Source organism: Carassius auratus, chromosome 9 (assembly GCF_003368295.1).
Source record: "Carassius auratus strain Wakin chromosome 9, ASM336829v1, whole genome shotgun sequence".
In the NCBI taxonomy this organism is placed as follows: Eukaryota; Metazoa; Chordata; class Actinopteri; order Cypriniformes; family Cyprinidae; genus Carassius; species Carassius auratus.
The window spans coordinates 34,176,410-34,201,709 of record NC_039251.1 but is presented as its reverse complement, the minus strand read 5'-3'; the positions used below and the strand labels follow the sequence as shown (position 1 = coordinate 34,201,709).

The 25,300-nt window shown below is 36.6% G+C and overlaps 1 protein-coding gene and 1 long non-coding RNA gene across 4 annotated transcripts in view; both read right to left on the bottom strand.

The window, feature by feature from the left end:
* The window catches only part of LOC113109124 (integrin alpha-6-like), a 30,272-nt gene extending 5,311 nt beyond the window's left edge, over window positions 1-24,961 (bottom strand). For both annotated transcript variants that reach the window (XM_026272689.1, XM_026272690.1), the window contains exons 1-18: window positions 24,668-24,961; window positions 14,296-14,423; window positions 14,103-14,182; window positions 13,757-14,018; window positions 12,374-12,505; window positions 12,084-12,297; window positions 11,371-11,564; window positions 11,189-11,283; window positions 10,598-10,725; window positions 10,420-10,509; window positions 10,283-10,344; window positions 9,888-10,057; window positions 8,571-8,714; window positions 8,334-8,449; window positions 7,962-8,112; window positions 7,668-7,751; window positions 7,519-7,598; window positions 7,358-7,435 (exon numbers count right to left, since the gene is read on the bottom strand). In XM_026272689.1, the coding sequence (XP_026128474.1) occupies window positions 7,358-7,435; window positions 7,519-7,598; window positions 7,668-7,751; window positions 7,962-8,112; window positions 8,334-8,449; window positions 8,571-8,714; window positions 9,888-10,057; window positions 10,283-10,344; window positions 10,420-10,509; window positions 10,598-10,725; window positions 11,189-11,283; window positions 11,371-11,564; window positions 12,084-12,297; window positions 12,374-12,505; window positions 13,757-14,018; window positions 14,103-14,182; window positions 14,296-14,423; window positions 24,668-24,849 (2,390 nt within the window). In that variant the 5' untranslated portion in view covers window positions 24,850-24,961. The remainder of the gene's footprint in view (window positions 1-7,357; window positions 7,436-7,518; window positions 7,599-7,667; window positions 7,752-7,961; window positions 8,113-8,333; window positions 8,450-8,570; window positions 8,715-9,887; window positions 10,058-10,282; window positions 10,345-10,419; window positions 10,510-10,597; window positions 10,726-11,188; window positions 11,284-11,370; window positions 11,565-12,083; window positions 12,298-12,373; window positions 12,506-13,756; window positions 14,019-14,102; window positions 14,183-14,295; window positions 14,424-24,667) is intronic.
* LOC113109125 (uncharacterized) lies at window positions 319-2,250 on the bottom strand. Of its 2 annotated transcripts, XR_003292847.1 has the most exons (5): window positions 2,134-2,250; window positions 1,054-1,089; window positions 712-889; window positions 497-581; window positions 319-413 (listed from the first exon to the last, which is right to left on the bottom strand). It is a non-coding gene; the product is annotated as an uncharacterized LOC113109125 (long non-coding RNA). The 2 variants fall into 2 exon arrangements; XR_003292846.1 differs by lacking the exon at window positions 712-889 and having other exon boundaries at window positions 497-543.
* Window positions 24,962-25,300: the final 339 nt, after the last annotated feature.

The window sequence follows — 25,300 nt, the reverse complement described above, 5'->3', positions numbered from 1 at the left end:
CGGTAATATTACTGTAAACCTGACTACAGTAGTTCACAACATACTGTATAATAACTTACATTATATTTATACTGTAAAATTAATTACAGTTCATGTTTTTGCACTGTATTTTAAAATACTGTAAAGTTACTATGCAGTATAATTGATTACGGTAGTTTTTATATTCACATATACTCATCAATACACAACATATAACTAACTACAACCTGTTACATGTTTAAAAAAGAATGAAATATAAAGGCTTGTATGCAAAAAAAATTTCACACAGTTATATGACTGATTATTAAATGTCACGTAAATTATGACAACACTCAGAAGTCCATTTAAAAACTTTTATTACAATTTAATTCATTAAATGGTAAAAACACTCTCCAGACTTGACAGGGCCAATGCAGATCCCAGGTTTTTGCTGCCTATAGAGAACAAAACACAAAAATTAAGTTGCACTACAGCTTGACCGACATCAATGTGATAAACAGACTTGAAAATGACTTACCTCTTTATTAACTCATCAGCACGCTGCAATGTCGAACAACATACACGCTGAAAGAAATGAAAAACATATTCAACACTGCATAGACCTAAAAAAAAAAGTGAGTGAATAAAAAAAAGTTAGTGAAGTGACATTCAGGGAGCCCAGGGAGCCCAGGGAGCAGTTGGGGGTTCAGTGCCTTGCTCAAGGGCACCTAAGTCGTGGTATTGAAGGTGGACCTACACAGAGATATTCGTTTCACCATGCATCCCCAGATGTGGAAGTGAAAGAACATTCCATAACCTGGCATGTCATATTAACACCACTGTGTGATTTGTCAGCACTTGGTGTAATCACTGCATGGTTACGATACATATGTGTACCAAGGCCAACGGCAGTTTTGAAGTTACATTGACACTGGAAAAATCCACAAGAGAATCTATAGTTTGCAAGATTCCTGTGTTCCTTAGCAAGTCTGACAAATTCTGGAATAGACTTTACAGAGTACTGACACAATGTGCAAGATAAAGGCATTTCTAATCTTATTTCCAAACAATTTTAACTTTAGATGCAGTACTTACCCATCCACATCTGGTGACTTCACCAATGATTTTTACCTGTAAGACAAACAGAAACATGGATCAGTTAAAACATAAAAAGGTTACAAAACAATTCCAATATATAGAATCAAATTAAATAATTTGAAAAGAAAACAAATTTCAAAGACCAGAAATGACAAGCTATCAACTTAAATGCAACTTAAAAATAGCACAAAAAAAATTAACATATAATTTAAGTAAATCAAATAATTGAATGCTAGTATTAATTATTCAACCTGTGCATTTCATTTATTACTTGTAAAAAAATGGCTAATCTATTAAATTATTATTATTTATTTAGTACCTATTACAATTAATTTGAGATCTCTTGGTGTCCTAACAGAGACCCGTTTTCGAGGGAGAACCTGATTTGTCACAAATAAGAAATGAGAAGCACCCAAAGTGACAAGAATACGGGGATTATAATAGCCATTATCGTGAATATCACACAATATCAAATATACAACTAAATTATCCGCAGTGCGTTGGCAGTGGCTGTATTCAGATATTAATGCACTTGAAGAAGTTAATGAAAACGAGTGAGCAAAATCATGGGAACGTCTGGTCTGAAGAAGGACTAACGTTATACCGAGACGAGGGATTTAAACCGGCCCGACTTTCACTGCCTGTGTATTCACTTTAAATGAATACATCGGTTGTACTCACGCAATAAATGCATAATATAACTGAAAACACTGTGGTTGTCCCTTCAAGTCGTGCATAACATTAGTGTAATAGGTCGATTTCGAACATGGCTTTAGGTTTAGGCGCGTAAGGCCTCGATCGCGACAGGACACACGCACACGGTGTAAGTTACACACAAATGTTCAGAAAGAAGAACATTTCGATTACTTTGTTCTAAACTTGAAATTATTAACTAACATTAACAGCAAACCTTGTGATAATTAATATTTGGTTAACGTTAGAATGTTTGTGTTACAGACTACTATCAAACTCGCCACCGATTATTTAGTGGTAACGTTAAAACGAATATATTCCCTTTGGGGTGAAACTTTTTGAAATACACATCTTTAAGATATTGAATAAAATTGTATATCTCACCTGACTGGTTCTCGTTGGTCTTGTTCATCCTCAAAGGCTCAGAAAATGAATTGGAAAATGAGTGCAGGCTGACGGTTTAGATGATTGGTTGCCAGGTATATCGCGTACGATTCCGCTCTTTATGTAATTAGTGTGTATAATAGAAAGCAAAATAATAATATTAAAAATATATCATGGGAATTGATTTTATCTATTTACCTAGTCTATATTTTTGACATCTACATCTCTACAACTACCTCCCACCCACAAAATTGTTGGCTATAACCTATGAGATTAGGTGGGTTTTGTGTCAAAATCTGGCAACCATAAAGATACGCAATTAAAAAACACCCACATAAATCATTCAACTTTTTTTAACTATATGCCAAATGCCTTAATATATGGGTTACCATATGAAACGATGTATTATAAAATTCCTTATAAATAAATATTATAATTAATAAATAAAATTCCTTGTAAGATGGATTATTACTGTCATCAATTTAACAGTAATATAAGGATTACTGTAATTATTTTCCCACTCTATTGTTTTTTTCAATGAATAGCATAAATTGACAGCAACTGTCCTGTAAATAGTTTCTACAGTAAGACAAAGCTGGAAATACAGCAATAATACTGCAAAAGTTATAAAATTGACAGCAACTTACTGTAAACTGTTTCTACAGTAAGCTTTCTCTGATAATACAGCAATAATACTGTGAAAACAACAGAAATCGTTTACAGTGCGAGAGAGAAATGAGGACTTCATCAGCATTTTTTAAGCGCTTCCAAAAATAATATCACAGCGAATTGCACTAATCCACCCATTAGAACACAACAAGAGCAGAATTCAGGTGTTTTTGAACTGTTTATGTGTGCAAAATGAAATATAATTTGACAGCGTGATACAGCTTATGAATACTGGAAGGAAAAAAAGTCACGACAGCCTTTTAACTCTGGAGTCGATTAACGCATATACGCGTTTTGAGTCATTTTCTCCTGATAACCCCGACAATTACTTAAATTACACTTTCAGTTTTCATCGTACAGATAAGAGCAATACATCAATCGAATCTGTAAAGGGTCCACTTTTTTTGGATACAAACATAATAACAACAAAACTTTGTGCACTTATAAAATAAAGATAACAAACAAGGTGTGCTGTCTCCAGCCTTGGTCTGCGCTGATCTTCATTTACAGCACGTCATTAAAATGAACTGTAACTCCATGAATACTCAACGAAGAGACATGAGAGATATATCTATAGAAGGCTTGACATGTCTACTTTTAAACCAAACAAGTGCTGCTGAACAAATATTCTGTGATAAAGTAATCCATATCAAAACAACGCGATGTCCTTTTTTCACGTCTAATGTGTATGGAAGGCCAAGAGGGTCAAATATACACGTGAATTTTAACGTGTCTCTGTAAAGGGTCTACTTTTTTTTGGATACAAACATAATAACAACAAAACTTTGGGCACTTATAAAATAAAGATAACAAACAAGGTGTGCTGTCTGCAGCCTTGGTCTGCGCTGATCTTCATTTACAAACACGTCATTAAAATGAACTGTAACTCCATGAATACTCAACGAAGAGACATGAGAGATATATCTATAGAAAGCTTGACATGTCTACCTTTAAACTAAACAAGTGCTCCCGAACAAATATTTTTTGATAAAGTAATCCATATCAAAACAACGCGATGTCCTTTTTTCACGTCTCCCTCATTATATCTAATGTGTATGGAAGGCCAAGAGGGTCAAATACACGTGAATTTTAACATGTCAACAACACGTTAAATACGTGTATTTCATGCGTAGACAACACGTATTTAATATTATTTATTTATCGGCGCTGCACAACATGGTAAAGTAATTTATATATATTTTTAAGAGCTTCTTAAAATATACTATATTACTCCGATATTATATCCAATATTAGTTAACGCGTTAAATACGTGTTGTTTACACATGAAAAATCAGCGGGTATTTAACGTGTATTTCACGTGTTAAATACACGTGAAATACACTTGAAGTACAAGTTAAAAATCAGTTTGAAGAGGTCAATGTCATTGGCTGCTGAGGACTTGGGTCAAACCACTTCTGTGAGCTTAGAAGGGTGTACCATTCATAGACAGGCAACCACCATTTAACATGCTATAGATCAGCTTATTCAGCCTTATTATTTAGTCTTTTTTCTTTTCCGTTTTGTATAGCCTAAATAAATAATATATTTAACTCTCAGTTTTATGAAATATTTATTTTATAATAAATATTAATTAAAATTTTGATTAAAATTCTTTAATTTTTCAGTAATGTGTGATAACTTAAAATATGTTGTCAGTACTATTAAAATAAGATTAAATTGAATGGTATTTAGGAGATTATGGTTTTTGCATGACTTATTTCACATTCAGCTAGACAACCCTGTCGTAGCTGTTTTCATAGCCTAGGCTTTTTATTTAAAAAGTAAACAGCAAGGGACCATGGAAAAAGACTGTCGCAGGTGTATTTTTTTATGGTATTATTTATTTATTTTTTTGGCAGCGGGGCAACTCAAGAATGCTGGGCACACAAGTACTGTGGCTCTTTTGCCCCATGGCCAAGATGGCCAAGCCAACATCAAAGTTAGTTCACTAACTTTTAATTATGTTGGCTTGGCAACAAGCCAACATACTGTTATGCTATTTAAACTTCTTATTTTTATTTTTTTTCTTATTATTTTTCTGAGCAATGTCAAACGCTACTCCTCCTAGGGCTTTAAAGCCACAAGCCCCAAACTCGGCAGACACCTGCGGGATAGAGCGGTGCTGGTTGCTATATCTTTTCAGACTGATCAGACTTAAAGTTTTTTTTTTTTTAATTTTTAAATGTCAAAATACATTACCCATAGACTTACATTATCTGAGAAAAATTGCGCCCCTAGTTGCAATACCCGAGATTAAGGGAGGAGTCGGCCGGGTTTCGTTTCACTTTTAAACCGGTTAAAAATACCAAGTAAATAATACAATTTCCCTCAAACTGACAAGCTAAACCAACATATCTGATTATTACAGGGGTCAGGGCTCATTAATAATTGATTTCTGGGCAGAGAGCAGTCAGAAAGATGAGAGAAGAATCACTGCTGCTGTCTCCACGGAGCTCACAACGAGCGAATTCATTCTTATTTAAGACCTTTTAAAACGGCGATTGCACGCAATTCACACGTTAGAACACACCAAGAGCTAAAATCAGACGTTTCTGAACTGTTTAAAGTAATAGCATGATATATTCGCGGCAGCAAACAACTTAACTTGCTAATCAGACTAGAAACATACTTCTAACATGGTTTAAAGTGGTTTTGGCCACTGCCAAGCTGGTCTTAGCTGGTTTCTAACTGAATCAACTGGTTTTAGCTCGATTATCATAGAAACATGTTAACAACATGTTAGTAACTTGATAATCATGTCAAAAACATGCTTTTAACATGGTTTTAAAGTAGTTTTGGCCACTGTCACGCTGGTCTTAGCTGGTTTCTAACTGAATCAACTGGTTTTACCTGGATTAGCATAGAAACATGTTAGTCACTTGCTAGCCATGCTAGCCACATGCTAGTCACATTTTAATCATGCTAGCAACATGCTAGTTGTATACTAATCATTCTAAAAACATGCTAGCGACATACTAGCAACATGCTAATCATGCTACAAACATGCTAACGACATGCTAGTCACTTGCTAATCATGTTAATAAAATGCTAGCAACATGAAAATCATGCTAGAGACATGCTAGCCACATGCTAATCATGCTACTAAAATGTTAACAACATGCTAATCATGCTACAAACATGCTAGCAACATGCTAATCATGCTAGCAAAATGTTAGCGACATACTAGCAACATGCTAATCATGCTCGAAACATGCTAACAACATGCTAGCCACATGCTAATCATGCTAGAAACATGTTAGCAACATGCTAATCATGCTACAAACATGCTAGCAACATGCTAATCATGCTAGCAAAATGTTAGCGACATGCTAGCAACATGCTAATCATGCTAGAAACATGCTAGTCACATGCTAGAAACATGCTAGCAAAATGCTAATCATGCTAAAATCATGCTCTCAACATGCTAGAAACATGTTAACAACTTTGCTAATCATGCTAACGACATGGTAGTCACTTGCTTATAATGCTAGTAATATGTTAATCACTTTCTTTTTTAAACTTCTTAACTTTTCAAACTTTTACATTTTTAAAACTTTTTAAGCTTTTCAAACTTTCTACATTTTTCTAACTTTCTGGCCAGGCTTTTTCAAGCCAACTTAAAGTTTGAAAACAAACTTTACTATCTAGTTATACTTGAAATATATTAAATTTAAACTCCAATTACAAATATATTTAAAAACGTGACATACTGCTTTAATTTCAAATTACATTTAGTTTATCATAAATGCTTTCAGGATTGCACATTAACTATATTTCAAAGACAATACAAACAAATAGCACGGTAACACTTTAGTATAGGGTCCAATTCACACTAATAAATAGTTGCTTATTAGCATGTCTATTATTAACATATTGGCTGTTTATTAGTGCTTAAATATATAAGTACATCTAATGCATGACATTCATAATCCTACCCAATACCCTAAATTAACAACTACCTTATAAACTATTAATAATAAGCGGCAAATAAGGAGTTAATTGAGGCAAAAGTCATAGTTAATGATTAGTTAATAGTGAGAATTGGACCCTAAAATAAAGTGTGACCAATAGCACTTTAAAATAGGTCAAAAGCACTTTAAAATTCTGCTAATCGAATACAATATATATTTTCATTTAATTGCACTCATCATGTTTCCAAAAACTTTCAATTCACACTTAAGTATATTCTTTTAAGGTGTATTTTTTCAGCAACAGGTACTATAAAGTATGCTAAAGTGTACTTCTTTTTCACAACTGGTACGTAAGTGATGGCAGAGTTAGAGTACATTAGTAGTTATTAACAGTTGCTTTTAACCTAAGGTTAAGTGCTTTACTCAAGAGTACAGAGGTGACAGCAGCATATTGAGTCAGGACTTTACTTTAGAAGTTTTGACACTTAAGTGAAGTCTTATTTGACACATAAGAGTCCCACAACCCTACACAACTTGCATAATGTTACTGTAATAAGTGATGAAAGTCAGAAAATGTTCTCTCCTAGACAGCTATGGTTTTCGATGGAGAGCACATGCATGCCTAAATAAATGATAATACTTACCCTTGCACAGAAAGAAGTAGTTCAATCACCACTTTGGCTTTGGCCTTCACTTTGCCCAGGCCTTGCTGTGAACTCGTTCTGTGTGAGAACACAAATATCAGTGTACGTTCATCTTAAAACTATGTCAAACATGTTTAAATCAACAGTGGTTTCAGACATACGTTTCCAGCTGAAGGTCGATCTCAACCTCTTTGGTGTCGAGCGATATCTTGCCAGTGCTCAAAATGATATAGAATGTTACCTACAGAAAAACGTTTGTATTTAAAAGTCGATTTCATGAGTAAAATTGCATCTTTGAAGTATGACTGACCTCTGAGTCTCGTTTAAAAGGGTTTCCCAGCTCGCAGTCTGCCTGGGAGCCATTCTGATTGGCCGCGCAGATCACATGTTTATCCTACAGGACACAACATCATAGCACTGGTAATAGTTGCATCTAAGGCTTTACAGTTTGCTATTATCTCATTGTGAGGACTTCACTGTAAAGCATTGCTAATATATAAATAATTACAGAAACAGCAATATTTGGTGAAATAATGAATGAAAACATAAAAACGCGATCAAATGAAATAGAGAAGAATTGGACCCAGACTTGTGATCCACTTACAGTAGATCTGAATCCTGAATATGAGAGGGATTCATCAAAATGCCCAACCAATCTGGCTTCATGAGCATCATCTCCATTCCTGTTCCTGACTGTGACCTCCAGAGCGATGTCCTTCTGATCACTCAGAGAAATCACCGGCACACCGTTCTCCCTAAAAGAGATCGGTTTGAGAAAATAGCACCAACAGATTTAAATATGCAACCTATCATCCAAAAGAGTATCAGGGCATGTAATAGTTAGCTACACGCTACACAAATGTTATTAATGCATCATTTTTCAGTTATGAATTAGCTGTGAACAGCAGGTGTAAACAGAGCTATATGAGCGTCCGTGTTGCATGCTTCTAGTATGAGATGTATTGCTGATACACACAGCGGTAGAGGAGGAAACACTTCTTGTTTGGACTCTCTGTAGCAGAACCTGTACTGCAGCTGGAGGTTACTCTGACAGATGTTGTCTGTGCCACATCCCTCCTTCAGGAAGTTCACCTAGGCCAGGAGAGATGGCAAACCAAAGCTTAATTTCATTCTGAATCTAAAGATGAAAGTAGAGCTTAAGATGTATTGACTGTTCATAAGATTATGTAGGTAAGTTATGTTAAGAGCATACCTCGGTGATGGTCTTGTTGGGCACAGTGGAGTCCAGTATTGGAGTTAGTTGTGGCAGAGAGCTGTGCCGTTTGCCTCTCGTAGCGCTCTGAATGGCCACAGACACCTCGATAGGAATCGCTCTGAGCTTATCCCTGATGCCTTCCTGAAACCAGCACATGACAGATCCCACTCAGTCAACATGCAGTGAAAACAGAGGCTAATAAACACAGTTCCTAATTCCAAAATGAGAATTATAGGAATAGTGCACCCAGAAATAACAAATCTCATTAATGCACTGGATGACAAAACTGCAGATGTATGATTCTTCTTGTAAACAAAAACGTATTATCTGATAAAGGCATAAAGTGACCGAGTTAAGTGATTAAGTTTTTCATGTTGGTCCTTTCCTCACCAATAGTATTTTGTAAATGCATGCAATAGTTCTTATTGTGAAAAACTAGTCCATGCATCCATTAATTATTATTATTATTATTTTTTTTTTAATCATCATGTTTAATCAAAATGTAATAACTCAGTCTTCTAGTAAACATGACAGACTTTTCATTGGTAACATACAGGACAATTCAAAAGTTTGGAATCAGTCATTTTTAAAATCAGTTTTTAATGTTTTATTAAAGATGTTTCTTCTGCTCATCAAGGCTGCATTTATTTGATCAAACATACAGAAAAAAAAAACAGTTTGAAGCTTAATATTTTTTTGCCACCTGCGGTACTTTTTCAGGATTCTTTGATAAAAAATAAAAAAAAGGTAAGCAAAGAAAAAAGTATCACAGGTTCCAAAAAATATTAAGCAACAGTTTCCAGCACTCATAATAAATCATCATATCTGAATGATTTCTGAAGATCATGTGACACTGAAGACTGGAGTAATGATGCTGGAAATACAGCTGTGCATCACAGAATTAAATAATATTTTAAAGTATTTCAAAATAGGAATTCAATATTAAAAATTGCAATAATATTTCGCAATAGTACTGTTTTTTCTGTACTTTTTGATCAAATAAATGCAGCCTTGTTGAGCATAAGAGACTCGGTTAAAAAAAACATGAACATTCTGACTGATCTCAAACTTTTGAATTGGCGCTATATGCAGAACTTTTCCAATCTTTTAACCGGTTAAACCTCCCCCCGTGTGTTCATATTTGAGTGACACGCCCACATCTCACAAGCCAATCAACAACAGATTCATCGAACTAAGTTCCCACCCTGCATGTTTTCTTTTTCCATAATCAATCACAATCAGATGTGCATCACAATATGGAAGAAAAGATCAGTGGCTGCCTCCGTTTCATCCCAACTTTAAAGCTGTATTTACTTGTAGTCTGAGTTTGGTCTTGTAACAGGCTTTCTTGTTCTGTCCTCGTAGCTCCAGAGAGCCGGTCGACTGGAAGTCCTGATCCATGGCGCTCTTCTCCAGGAACACAACCCTGGATGGGAGACCCAGCTTCCTGCGGTACCACTCGGCCTCAAGTGTACACGAGATGGCTGCAAACCAACCAACAAACTACATCTTTAACTACATCTTAAGCACTGTTCACATTAAGAACAATAACTATAAGGATAACGATAACTATAAAAGCATCCACATGGATGACAGCATTCTGTTTATTATAAGCTTATGCTGCCATTATGTCGACTCAATCTCTTTAAAGTCAGGATTTTATTATAGATAATGATAGTTTTTCAGTATAAGAGCATGCACAGACTTACTGAGTTTGGGGTTGTAGGTGGAGGGCTTTGCTTTATATGAGAAACACGCTTCCACAGTCAAGCTGAAAAGGATTCAACATTGAACACACATAAACATTAGAGTTCAAAACACCATGGGTATTTATAAGTGATCTCACCATACGCTGTTGCCACAAGTTTTCTCCGCCAAGTCGATCTCCTTTGGTGTCACCTTGATGTCTTTCTTGATGCTAATAACATTTTTGGACCTGCACACGAGAGGGGTGTTATGTAACGCTATAGCGTCTCTAAAAAGCTCCAGGTAATGACTTTACTTGAGAAGTGAGGTATCGGCACCTGTATATGAAGACTGTGTCGGAGAGCGAGCCCACGGCGAGGTCAGGGTACGAGTTCTGATCCAGGTCCATGTTTCCAGCCAGAGAATAGCCAAACATCTTAATGTTGTGCTGTTTACCCTCCAGAATCTACAAGATCACAGAAAAGTAAGACTGTATTCATTGTTTAACGGCAAAGACTGACACAAAAAAAAAAGAAAGAAAAAGAAGAATATATAATTATATATCATACACACACACACACAAACACACGACCCTGGAGCACAAAACATACAAAAGTCTTAAGTCTCGGGGGTATATTTGTATCTGATCTATCTATCTATATTCACAACAGAAAGAGTACAAAGTGAAATCAGACAAAAGCAAAGTAGAATCAAAACCAAATTAGATATACAATGAAATATCTAATGCATAAAAACAAGTAGGAATCTGGGTTTTAATTTTGGCAGTGTTTCATGCTGAAAATGGAAAACCTTTTAAACCAGATAACATTGGAAAATAGTTGCACCAGTATTTGATCTAAGTAATTTCTCACTGATATTGAAACTGCAGACAGAAGAGCAAACCGAGAGCCAGACAGTGAGTGTCTAACCTGAGCCGGTGTGGTATTGATGCCGTCAGCAGATCCGTGGTAGATGTACACGCTACCAGACCCCGAGTCTGTGTATGGAGCACCTACTGCGATATCTGAGACACAAGCAGGAAGAATAGTAAACCGTCTGAAAGAAGTCATTATTTTGCATCCAAAACTAAAAGCCGACTTCTGCGTTCAACCTTGAAAAGAATCCAGATTGATGTCTCCAATGTTCTCCACAGCCAGACCGAACATGGAGTCTTTCGTTCCATTCAGGCGAGTGGGAGCGACGTCCTTCCACCTTCCAGCTTTATTGATGTAAACGAACACGGCTCCTCCCACTTCCTCATCTCTCTGGAAGAACTGAGGAGCACCAACCACAACGTCCTGCCAGCTGGAGACACAAACATCACATTCACAAACCAGCCACTCGTTTTCAAGAGCTCCTTTATTTGCTGCAGATCTTGTGTCACCAGTGTTGGGAAATGTAATAGGTTACAGATTATACGTTAATCTAAAATGTAAAAAAAAAAAAACTTACAAAATTCTAATTTAATCTGAAATCATTCTGAGGTTAAATATTGATTTAAAACCATAAAACAAAATAGATTAGTCGCTTTGATACTGTTTTGAAATCAAATTTTTCAGACACTATTTAAACTGAACAGAGATGACATCACTGAATTCAATGAACTGCCTTTAACTATCATTCTGCATTATTGACACACTGTTTTCCTAATGAATGTTGTTCAGTTGCTTTGATGCAATCCTTTTTGTTTTTTTGCTTTTGTTTATTTTTACTATAGTAAGTGCATGTAATATGTATAACACGGTCACCTTAAAATAAAGTGTTACCTTATTTTGTATTTAAATGGTGCAATTTAGTTGCATCCCAACACTGTGTGTCACCCACCCGTCTCCATTCAGGTCCACCACAGAGACATCATATCCAAAGGAGGATGCGAGTCCCGGTCCTTCCAGGATGTGTTCAGGTGTGAGTGTGGTGGACACTTCTCCCTCCGTCCGCAGAAACACCACTGCCCCGCTGTGATTGGCTCTCGGCGCTCCGGACACTATGACGAGTCGGCCTTTCTCTGTGATGCTGTGTCCAGAATCTAGAGAGAATCCTGTGCATGTGCGAGAGTCAGCGTCATGATGCAAGCGCCGACCACAGCACACACAACACATGGTAATCACACGCACCTAAGTAGCTGTTGGCTGGGACAGGCACTAGATTTGGATCCAGGCGGTTTTCATCCCCGACCTCGTACGGTCCGTCATCAAACAATCCCATTTCCAGAAGAGTGTTGTTCTTCTGCTCCACACGCACTATACCTACACGACAGAAGTGATGGGATGAGTGCTAAACAACTGGATTATGCCTGTACAGGAAAACTAATGATCATGAAATGGTTATTTGTGCAAAAAAGAAGTGTGGTTGATCGTTTTGAATGTGCACTTGTAGTGTATTTAAAACCTTTAAAGTATACAGTATATTTTTAAAAATTGCATAATTAAAAAATCTATAATTTTGACCCATTGAATGTACTTTTGGCTATTACTACAAATATACCCTAGCGACTTAAGACCAGGATCACATATATTAATTAAATAAAAGGCCACTAAAGAAAGCACACTTTCATGACTGCTTCTTAACACACTTAAGTACACTTCTGAAAAGTGTCAAATTAAAAGTTTCACTTTAAAGTACATTTTAAATCATGTTAAATTTATTTTGTCATGCTTCAAAGAAGTAAACTTATGTTGATGTTATACTAAAATGCATGTTGTGTTCTTGATTGCAATTACATATATATTTTTTATTTTTGCTTAATTTAAGCTTTATCATGAGAAATGTTTAATTATGAATATTTTTTAAAACATGACATACAGTTTTCAAGTAAATTTTCGTTTACCACAAATGCTGGTCTGTACATTCAGCAGTGCACTTTAAACATATTTCAAAGACAATAGAAGTAATTATGAAATTACAGTCCTACAAGTCCTACTTAAGTGTGGCAAAGAGCCCTCTAAATTTAATATACATTTAAACTAGAATACATTTTAATTTCATTGCAATTAACACACAACTAAGTGTCTGAAAACTTTACATCCAATTTGTACTTAAGTATATTCTTTTATAGTATATGTATATTAAGTATATACTTTCTGTAAAAGTATGCTTTAAAAACTATGTACCTTTTTTTTCCACAAGGGAATGCATTTGTGTGAATTAAGAATATAGTGAATAAGAGATGTTGCAGTGCTCCTCCTCACCAGTGGGGGTCACCATACATTTAAAACATGTAAGTAAACATACTGGCTATTTCTATTAATTAGTCCAAAATTGTAAATCAATGATAGCAGAATGAGGTGTCTAAGACCTTGCCAAATGTCAAAACAGTGACCTGTGAGTCAAAGCATATTTCCTGCTAAATGTTAGTGTTTGAGAATGAACCAGTCTGGTCACATGACAGAACTTTTGATCTTCTACACCTCACAGTTACCACAGAATCGTGTCCAATAGGTGTGTCCCTGTGTCCCTGTGTGTGTGTGTTTTATTTTTCACATCAAAAGTCGTTCTACCTTTCCAGTTGTATGCCCCTGGTGCTCCAAAGATGACATAATGGTAGTCTTTAGTGAAGGTGGCAGCCAAGCCCTGCTGACAGGCCCCGAATCTCTCATGACCCCTGGTGCGACCATCACAGAATTTCCAGTTCCCCCCATCCTCGTCTGACTGGCTGTCGATGCTCAGGTCCTGGCTGAGCATGTAGCAGCGTCCCGTGATGTCACGCGCCTCTTGGGGGGTGTTGGGGAACAACAGGCGCTGGTAGCGATGGGCACATGTCTGAGACACAAAGAAAGAAGCTAGTTCTGCGCTGCTGATATTGACATTGTGTGATAAATAATAAATCAGTTAATGGGGACGTACCACAATCTTGCCTCCAGGTCCTTGGCTCTGAACAGTAACACCCATCCACTGGTTCTCCTTATTCTCCACACGGGCATCAACTGTGAGAGTCACCATGAACAGAAACCAAGTCGTGATTAAGCATGGAAACCAATGAACCAAGTCTCCAGTTCAAGCATCTTTAAATCTGTGAGACTCCTGTCTTTCTGCGTACCATCATTGTCAAAGTCCACTCGAGTGCAGTCATCAGGATGGGTGGTGATGTCACAGCTGTACAGCCCACCCGTGACGTTTGCTCCCTGATTGGATAAAGCTCTGGCTTTGGGAGCACCGATCAACAATCTGTGTGGAGAAATGAGTAAAAACTTTTTTCTTCAAGTAACTTCCAACAATGGTAAATTTTTCCCCAGCAATGCATGCATCTTGTGTTGAAAAGGGCAATCCCAGAATTCACTGCATAAAAAAATATTGACAACACATAAAAATACTCCATATGAGACTATCATGTTGATAAATCATGTTGATACTACACATATTGATATCACAAATAATCTGGTGCTAAATGATATTCCATTATCATTTATAGCACAATTGTTTATACACTTATTTATTTGCCTACATTTTTTTTTTTTTTTTTTTTTGTCTGTGTGTTGGTGTCTCTGTGTACTGGAAGCCTATGTCACTAAAACAAATTCCTTGTATGCGCAAACATACTTGGCAATAAAGCTCTTTCGGATTCTGATTTCTGATTCTGATTATCTGATTGACCCTCCAACATGCACTTTGCCGGTTGCCAGTCATCATAAAATGAAACTACAGTATCTAACTACTTAAATTAATAAATAAAGAGGAAGAAGAAGCAGTGTGTAGCTACTGCTGCCGTGTACATTTATGTTATATTAAATGACAGACAAAAGTCACACTCTACCCGCATTTAAAAAGTTTGCTCTCCGGTGTTTTTGTGGTTCTATAAAGAGGATCTTCAACTTTAAAAAACACAGTGAAATTCCTGTGAGCTTGTGCTTCTGTTCTCCAGCATTTGAATGAATGGAAGTCAATGGAAAAGTGTAGTTTGACCACCTGCTTGAGTGGAGTCTCTCGCACATCACACGCACTATTTGCTAGTGTAGTGCATAATAATTATGATGTATCAGTCCTTCATAAATGAGACTGGTGCTTGATGAAGAGGATCTGACAGATTATTTCATCAGCGGGTATCTTCCTGTTCCCAACACCCATCAGCCAGCTGCGCCAAATCAATTATTTACACACACACTGCTATCATCACACCAGAACAGAAGACACACATAGGTGTAGATTTAGGGAGAGAGAAACCCTAATCATGTGTCTTTTTTGAATCAATGCTGAAAATAATCCAATAGGAGCTGATAAATGAAGCAATGACCACTCCAGGGTTTCTGAGAACTCATGAGTCACGCAAGTGATGTTGCATTTTTAATGACTGCTTATCAAAGCATAGTCCGAACTGAAGAGAAGAAAAAACTGGATATACATTAAATCAATAACTGGCTTACCCAAAAACTTGCATGGTCTCACACTACATAAATACTTATGACCATATAGCCATCTGCTGTGTAACCAATCCCTTTTTCCACAATTCATTCCAGACACACCTTTCCTAAGAGAAGGAAAATTCTTTCACTGCCTTCTACCACAACTATAGTGTTATTTGTTTTATTTTTATTTATTTTTTTATTTACTAGACATAACTCAGCACTGAGGCACACACAGTGGCTGTTTGCTTCACTTCACACACATCGGTTCAGAACAGCTGGCTCAGCAAATGTTATTCTGATGAAACGTTTCCAGAACATTCGTCTTATTTGACAGCCTTTATGAATCAACTATTCTGGGCACTTCACTGAATACATGAAAAATACATGAAAAACTTGGCTCTGTCATACTCACAGTCAACACAGGGAACATATTGTAAGACTAACCAAGAAAAAAAAATTTGGGCACCGTTTTTTTTTTTTTTTTTTTTACTTTCTAGGCAGGAATCAGTTTAATGGTTCATTTCTGCTAATTTATATTGTTGCCTCTTTCTTGTTTGGTGACACATTCAAATTGAAATGGCCAGTCAACAACATTTTATTGCATTGGTTGTTGTTTGTATCTAGGTAATTCAAAACTAAATGACCTTTAAATGGCGCTAAATAGTTAATGCTCTAACACATTTAATAATAATTCCACCTACTATAAAGCTAACTGATAACACACATTCTTAACAACCATGCCATTTTAGATTGCTTCCATAAGTCTATGAGCTCTTTTATCCTGACTTGTGTGTCACAGGACTATGCAAGGGCTCTGCATCACAAGTGCAGTGTTGTACCAGGTGAGCTACCGAGCAAGTTTACTACACCAGAAAAGCAATGGAGTCAGTTAATTGATGCTCATGTCAAAATAGGGTGACCAGACGTCCCTGTTTTCTGAGAAGAGTCCTTGATTTTGTTGTCTGTCCTTGGAAATTTCATGTTTTACAGCATGTTCAAAACAACCTGCAACTACATTTTAAAAAGCACAACCAATAGAGTTCGGCAATCGTGTAGTGATTATTTTCACCAGCAGAGAACTGCGAGCTACACAGATAATTTGGTCACGCACTGCTTCTTCAGCCACAAAGAACCGAACCGGGACTAGAGCAGAGCACTATTATCATCAATTATTTTTATTGTTTTTTATTATTAACAATTTATTGTTTTATTTTTGCACTGTTTTTGTAAAGTCATAATTTAGTTGTAATACTGCTTTAATCTGTTTGCTATTTACAATAGTTATTTACTATTTTTCATAGAGTGTATTTTAGTGAATTTTATGAAAAAACTAGGGCCAGCTTAATCCTACAACATCATAATAATTATTCATTACAATATAAGTATATGTATTTATTTAATGACCTTAATGCATTAGTTCACAAATCTTGCACAAAAAAAGGGTTTTGTAATAATAACATTGTATTTTGCCAGAAACTACTAAAAATAATTATTGTTATTATTATTATTTGTGTGAAAAGAAATCGAAGTTTTATGTGTTTTACTGCCACTAGTGTTCATTTCAACTGAAAACTGCAGTGATTTATATGTACAGGTAAATTTTGGGGAGTTTTGAGGCACATTTTCAAATGAGGCTATGTTGCATAAATGAACATAACATTTTTAATAAATGAATTATTTCGTTAGCTTAGGCCCATGTAGAGCTTACTTGTAAGCCTTGCTAAAACATTACAGCAAATGGAGTCCATTCCCACGAAGATGCGGCAGGTGGTTGTTTGGAAAGCTCCAGGACCACAGCTCCTCTCAATCATGGTTGGGAAATTCAACACATATCTGATGGACAACACTAGGAATGACATGCCAGCGCTGGGGTTTCAGTACTCAACACTATGCTCTCTGGATGGGAAACAGGCCAGCCATTATGGTGTTGAGAGGTTTCATCAGCATTTCATCTGTGCACCCAGTGCCCCTTAATCTACTTTCCATGGTGAGTCTATTCAGATCAGCATGTAGACCACCAGAGGCTTACTATACTGGGACGAATGAAATGTGTCCTTGTATTCACAGGATAATAGGCATTGTCACTCATATTTTTCTATTATGAATGTCCACAACAAAAAACATGAGATGAAAACTTAAGTTTACCACAATAAAACTGTGCTTTTACTCACCATCAGTGTTGGGAGTAACACATTACAAATAACGCAAGTTACGTAATCAGGTTACTTTTTCAAGAAACTAGTAAAACCTTACTTTTTAATTTACAAGAAAACATTTTTCCCCATTACAATAAATATTTGAATTTACATTTCCTTCAGCCTGTGGCTTATTCATTTCAGGTTTGGTTTTAAAAGGCTTTTTACATTTGCCAAAATGCAAAAGTAATGTGAAAGTAATGTAACATATTACTTTTTAACTAGGTGACAAGATTAGTTACACATTTTAGGGAGTGCAATATTGTAATGCATTACTTTTAAAAGTAACTTTCCCCAACGTGACCACCATCACCTAAAAAAGAAATGACTGAAAACAAATGGCACACTTAAGTCTTGTGGTCTTCATTCATGTGCATCCATGAAGATGATGCAGGTTGTCCTATACACTATTTTAGCTTTAAAATGTGTGTCTGTCAATTATGGTTTTACAGGAGTAAAATAAATAAATAAATAACTGTAGTTATTCTGGAAATGTATTTAACCATGGTAAAAGGTTCTTCTTTCTTGGGATTGTGTAGGATCATTTCTTTGTTGTGTTTATGCTTACTGAGGGATTTAATAATGTCAGCATGCTATTGTTTTGTTATTGTCATTGGGTAACTGTCTATTAATCTTCAAAATCACAGAAATGTTTGAGGAGACTGGCCTTGGGCGATTATTGGACTGAACGACTAATGACTGAGACAAATCATTAAAGATGAATTTGGAGAATGTGGCCAGTCAACCTGACACTCCCTGTTTCCAGCCAACAGAAGGAAGGACAAAAGATCTCATTTAACTAAAACAACAGCATTTAACTAAAAAAGCCACAGAAAGTTACCCTGTCTTATTTTCAGGCATGAATTGCAGTTCATTGTTTTGAGAAAATGTTGAGTTTAATTAGTCTAAGCATGTTATTCTTGACAGTAAGAGCGAGGGTTTATTTAATTAGGGGCACCAAGTTTATAGTCTGAGCAAAATTCCCTTAAACAATGACTTCTCGATAGCTTTGTCTGAATGTCCTCGATGCATATCTATAATTATCTTTACTCCATCATCTTAACAGATTTATTTGTATAGAAAACATTCTAACTCCAAATCTGTGTTTTAAATTCATGCATTTGTTAAACTAGACAATAATACAATCTACAAATCTGTTCTTTTTTCATATTTTATTTTACAAGTTCTTTATCCTTTATTTCATTTTCAGTAGATGTAATTTGACTTAATGTCTGTCTTTGTGTGTGAGCTGACATATGTAGACAAACTGCAGCAGTTATGATTAACAAGAGTAAACTGACAGTGGTCAGTGTGTGTGTTTTATTCTTTATACTCACAGCTGGCTGCAGCTGGCTGCAATCTGTCGCTTACATGCTCTAGAGTTGCTTCACCTCGGCAGGAAAACTTGTTTTGCCACTAAACTTGCTCACACTCCAGTGTAAGGATGGAGAGTTTGACCAAAGTTCTTTATTCTTAATTCTTAATTGGCATTCTTTCCAATATATATATATAATTGGCATTCTTTCCAATATATATATATATAGGAAAGAATGCCAATTAAGAATTAAGAATAAAGAACTTTGGTCAAACTCTCCATCCTTACACTGGAGTGTGAGCAAGTTTAGTGGCAAAACAAGTTTTCCTGCCGAGGTGAAGCAACTCTAGAGCATGTAAACGACAGATTGCAGCCAGCTGCAGCCAAGATATATATATATATATATATATATATATATATATATATATATATATATATATATATATATATATATATATATATATATATATATATATATATCTTGATAATGTCAGATAACTTTGATAGAAAGGTTTGTAGTGAATTAGGTTGAAAGCTGATAGCTTTTTTAAATTTAAGTACACAATTAGATAATACCATTTTCGGTTAAACAATTACCAAGCAATACTTAATTTTGCTCTTTCTGTGTTGTAAAAAGTTTGCATTAGCAATTAAATAAAAAACACTTAAGCCAACTTAGTAACAAATGAGTCAGTTTTGACATCAATGTAAAAACAGATTGAAATGATTCAACTGGAAACTGAGACTACTGCTGTAGAATCTCTCCCAGCTGTCACGTTTCTACAGTCTCACTGTAAATATATTCATCCCGCGCACTCTTATCCAGTGATTCAGCTAATACCTGTTTCAGACCGCTGCTTCATCACTGAAGGGGAGAGATGCCCAGACTCAGCTGTCTCTGCTCATCACTTTAGTCATGCAGACCTTTCCATCTTTCCATTAGAAAATATACCAGCCATAACCTTTCACTAATTCTCAAAGTGTTACACACAGTCCAAAAGCATCCGTGCCAAAGCTGCAGCAGCTGCTGTGTGTCCCAAACACTGCTCAAAGAGAGCTCACAATCACGAGTTGCACAACTGTTTTACAAATTTGTCTTTTTCAAAATGATCCAGCAGTGCAATCGCTGCAGTTGTCTGAGATGATCTACACTGACTTCTTGTGTTGGGTTTTGCTCTGTAGTGTGATGTGTGTGCTGCGTCGTGATGGCTGTGGTTAGTTAAACTGAACTGTCTTGTGAGATGTTACGTGTGTGTTGTATTATGTTGGGGTGTTTGTGTTCAGGTTTGGGGTTAGATGTACTTGTTTAAGGCAGGAATGGGTCACTATTGAAATGTTAAAGGATGTCAAGCGTGACAATGCAAATTTGGGCTTTATTGTAGACAGGCAGGTTGCAGTATCAGCCAGCAGTAATAGCCAGACAAAGACAAAAGAGTAATCCGTAAACAGGCAAGGGTCAGGACAGGCAGCAAAACAATCATAAAAACACATAGGCAATGCAAGGTACCAGCGGCAGAAAAACACAACCTCATACGGTGGTATGAATAGCTCTTTTGTTGTTCTGTTTTCTTTCAGGATCAAAAATACAACAAATGAAAGCGTTTATCTGTATTTCCGACTGATGAGAACTATGCATATACAGTACATTCATAAATCAGTCAAGTTTGTATTTTATTATGAGATATTTTATTCTAATGTGATGAGTGAGTCAAGCACTGATGGACCAAAGAGCATGTATTTCGACATTTGCAGTAAAAACGTTACATATGCATTCTCAGAAAATGCATTTAATACCAATATATTGAAACGTCTGTTTATACTCCATTAATAAAGGAGTCCAGACATTGGAAAAATATCCTTCCACATGCATTTTATATTTAATATGAGGGAAATAGACATGCATGAATGCGTGACACAAAAAATATTTAACTTTTAGGTAGCAAAATATTTTTTTGTAATTCTGTCAATTACACTAAGGTTATTACATTGTCTGCTATATATTTGCTTCTTATCTATTAAATACGGGCAATTGATTGATAAAACATTGATCAAAATTAAGATAAAATGTATAAAAAACGAATATCTTTTAAAAAGTTTTCCATAAATAACTTCTGTATGACCTGGCAATAAAATTCGAAAAAAGTGTGTCTAATGTGATTGGCTTAACTGATTTGATTTTGGGTGCGGGTCGGGTGTCGGTTCTATTTTAAGCGGGTCGGGTCGGGATTTTAATTAGTGCTGCTGTCGGAAAACGGGTCAGATGCGGTTTTAAGCACTGCGGGTACGGGCGGGTGCGGATTTACAAAATCGGACCCGTGTAGCTCTCTGTGGCTCAGTGCAATAACAACATCACAAAGGCGCAATTTAATTAAATAAATATATGCAGTGGTTGTTTCAGAGTGAAGCACTGTGTTCTTTCATTGTACAGCACTACAAACAATCCCATCAGACATGGATGTGTTCAATTGCATTTAAGTCACAATTACAAATTTAATCACAATTTTCCTTAATCATGCAGCCCTTAATCGAAAAGTGAAATCACTTGTCTACATAATATACTATATTTAACCTATACCCAAATTTGTTCTGCCACTTTGTTGTTGTTGTATCATGACTGTGGTACCTTGCCTGATCTTTCACACCTACGTTGCACTTGTTTTTGGTCGATGAGACACATCAGATGTGTGATACAATACAAGTGGAAAAAACAAAGTATTTTTTAAGTCAACATTCAAATGTTTACAAGTTGCATCTGGATTTGGATTTCCTAATCTGATGTGTACAGTTATTTTCCTATTCTTGCATAGGTTGCATAGATGCACTTGTCTTTTATTGAGAGCCTAATCAGCATCCCATAATTTTAAGCTACATATGTGATTGCATTATGCAAAAATCACCTGTTACAGCCTCATTGAACCAGCTTCAGTTTTAGCCCAAAATGTTCATTTAGATACAACCACAAAAAAAAGCAAACACTTTTTTATTATTATTATTCATCTGTAGAGTAGTGCAAACCAGGAAACAGTTGTGTACTGTTACAAAAATAAAATCACACAAATCTACACACACCTGAGGAGACCAACACATTCACAGAACTAGTAGCCATCATTCTCACAAAAAGAAAAGGAAAGGAAGAAAAGGGGCCTCTAGCGATCTATCTCTCAAGTTACATGAGCACAGATGGCCTGGTGTACATATTCCCTGATTTCTCCTGCTCCAGTGTCGACAAATACCAACCTGTTCATCCACCGCTCTGGACTCTCACAGCATCAGAGATGTCTTTTTCTTTTTCTTTTTGTTCATTAGTTTTGCTTTCAGAAATTGCCTTTTCTTCTAATATATTATAAGAGCAGATGAGCACTAGTCGTCTGCACACCACAGGAAGCTGCCTGAATGAGAGGAAGGAAGACCTTTTGTGTGGCACTAAGTTTCCTTTGTCACACATACTAAAAGCATCTTCTAGGAGTTGCTGAGATACAAGTACCTAAAAAAGTGCTTTAACAAGTTTCCTTTTTCACACTTAAGATAGCAACTTTGCAAAGCCAATATTCAAAATCATTGTGAAATAATTTTGTTGTTAAAGAAGTAAAGAACTTTTAAAGCGGTTTCTCAGTGTGAAAACTGCTCCAGCACTGACTAAGGGAAACGCAGTCACGCAGCACAGATGTGCTTTCAACACCCAGAGCCCACTGCACTCGTACCATCAGACTTCAGCTCTGTTCACACACATGAGAGTGCTACACACAACGAGGCACAGCGCAAACTGTTGTACATTGTAACTGAAGCAATAAGACTGTCTGAAACATATTTCCTTTCCTTGCTAGATTCCTCTATGTACCTAAACCTTAACCCCACAGAACTGATCCTCTTTCGGGGTAAACAGAGAAAATACCGGCAAACTGCTGTAGAATCCCAAGCAGCCGACGTCTTGATGAAAAGACTCAACAATAGTTCTTTGAAGAACTCAGATCACTGAAAAGTTATTTGAGGAACCCACCATTTTTCTCACAGGATATGGTTTAGACAAAACAGCATCAACTGCAAATGTACTTCTTATAGACTCATGACACTCTCAGTCTCACATGGGTATTAATAATGCGTAGTGATCTGAGAGAAACAGTGCATGAAGTGTATCAGATACTGCGTTCCCCCTGTAAACGACCTGTGTGGACCATTGTGCTGCTAGCAGCAGTCTGGCAGACACCCAAACACTGAGTCCCAGCAGAAACTGATTCACATACATTATTCACACAATCAACTAACCCTGCAAGAATCAACAAATCCACATGAGATGGGAATAAATATGAAAGGCCTAGACATGCACATCAATAGAAAGGCAAACAGTGCTACACATAGATGCGGTAAACAGGTGTCTTTCACCACACACAAAAGAAAACTCACACTTGTTCATTTCACACAACTGTTTAAACACACTCACAAATGAACAAACAGACACATGCCTCCTCACACTAGAACTCTTAAGTAAATCATTCAGCCTTTCTGCTTATCTGCAAATCTCAAATCTTTTCAGCCGTGCAGAGAAATGGTGTCTGCATTTAGTATATATGAGATGGTACAAATTCATATGGAGTAGCCACCCAGTTGCCAATTTACATTTCATACTTGTTCAGAAAGGAGCCCTGAGTTATTCTTTTAGTGCCCCATCATGACAGATGTTTTACAGCCTCTGACCATAGCATCCAAACCTTTACTGAAAGAGGTTTAAAGAACTGGACTGAAAACCAAATGACCAATCTGACTATAAAAAACTAAACAAAGGTAAAAGACAAGCTGGTCTGCATGATAAATCAATATTATTAATGACGTCTGGCAGATACATTCTTTAAAATAATGATTCTCTATTGGAATCAGTGATTCAATGTGGTACCTTTAGCATCCAAAAAAATAATAATAATAATAATAACCCTAAAATGTCTTCATTGCTAAGGGGGGAAAACAATATTTTAAGAGCGGATCTAAAAATGAACCCAAAATGGTTCTTCTGTGGCACCACTAGATGTGGTTTAGACAAAACAGCACCACTTTTTACAACTTTTTAAATCTCCAAATAACATTATAATCAACTCAAAAGCCATATTCAGCCAAAAAATAAAATAAAATAAAAGATTATGTAGTGTAGATTCGTTGCTTAATCTAAAATGCTGGAAATAACCCCTGAAGATTATGAAGATCTTTTACTTTCAGATCAGACTTTGTGATACTGCTCTTTGAATTCTTTGAGTGTGAAAAGCCATTGTCCACTGGTGACTTGTCGCATCACGTTGGGGATTGTTAAATTGTCTGTAAGCTTGCCTTCCCCCACATGCAGACTGATGCACTAATCACCATTCCGACATACAATCACTAAAATCTCAGCATTCAGAAAGACTTTATTCTTAACGATCTGTGAGACTACTGAACGCATCGTTTCTTGTCCCAGTAGAGGAGACAGAAGGTGCACAGGTGCAGGATGAACGGAGCGCCTAAAGCGCGCGCGTCTGATCAGACTCCCGCTCCGTCAGTGATCAGCATCGATACACAACATCTGATTCTACTCACATTCGTTTATCATACGGCTGGAGCTGCCGGTGCAAGGCGAGAGAGAATCCGAAGAGGCTGCCCGGCTGACCGTTCTTCCTCAGGACGTTTTGCGCGTCCAGGTTAAACGCACTTGTAGAAGTCCATAAGAGCAACGAAATAATACACAGGTTCAGAGAGAACCCCTCTTCAAAGAGCCCCATTGCATGGAATTAATGCGGTTGTATGAATATAGCCCTTGTTTTGGGGTAGTTCCCGCAGCACTGAGAGATCAGAAGCTGTAATCCGCACTGTACTGCGCTCAGGGAGAGAGAGAGAGAGAGAGAGAGAGAGAGAGAGAGAGAGAGAGAGAGAGAGAGAGAGAGAGAGAGACACCCGTCGCGTCGCCCCTCCTCTCTCTCTCTCTCTCTCTCTCTCTCCTGTCCCCTCAGCGCTCCGTCTACGTCATCACTACTGAGAGATGGACGAGTGTCACCCGGTCTCACCCCATCTGTGATTGATGTACACTGTGTCCTCAAGGCGCTTGGATTTATTGTCAATATAATATTCATAAGTGAAATGTATGTACTTGCACATTCTGGGTCTATTAAATTAGATCTTAAGAATTACAAAATTACATGATGAAATAAAAAATATAGTAATGCATGCATATAA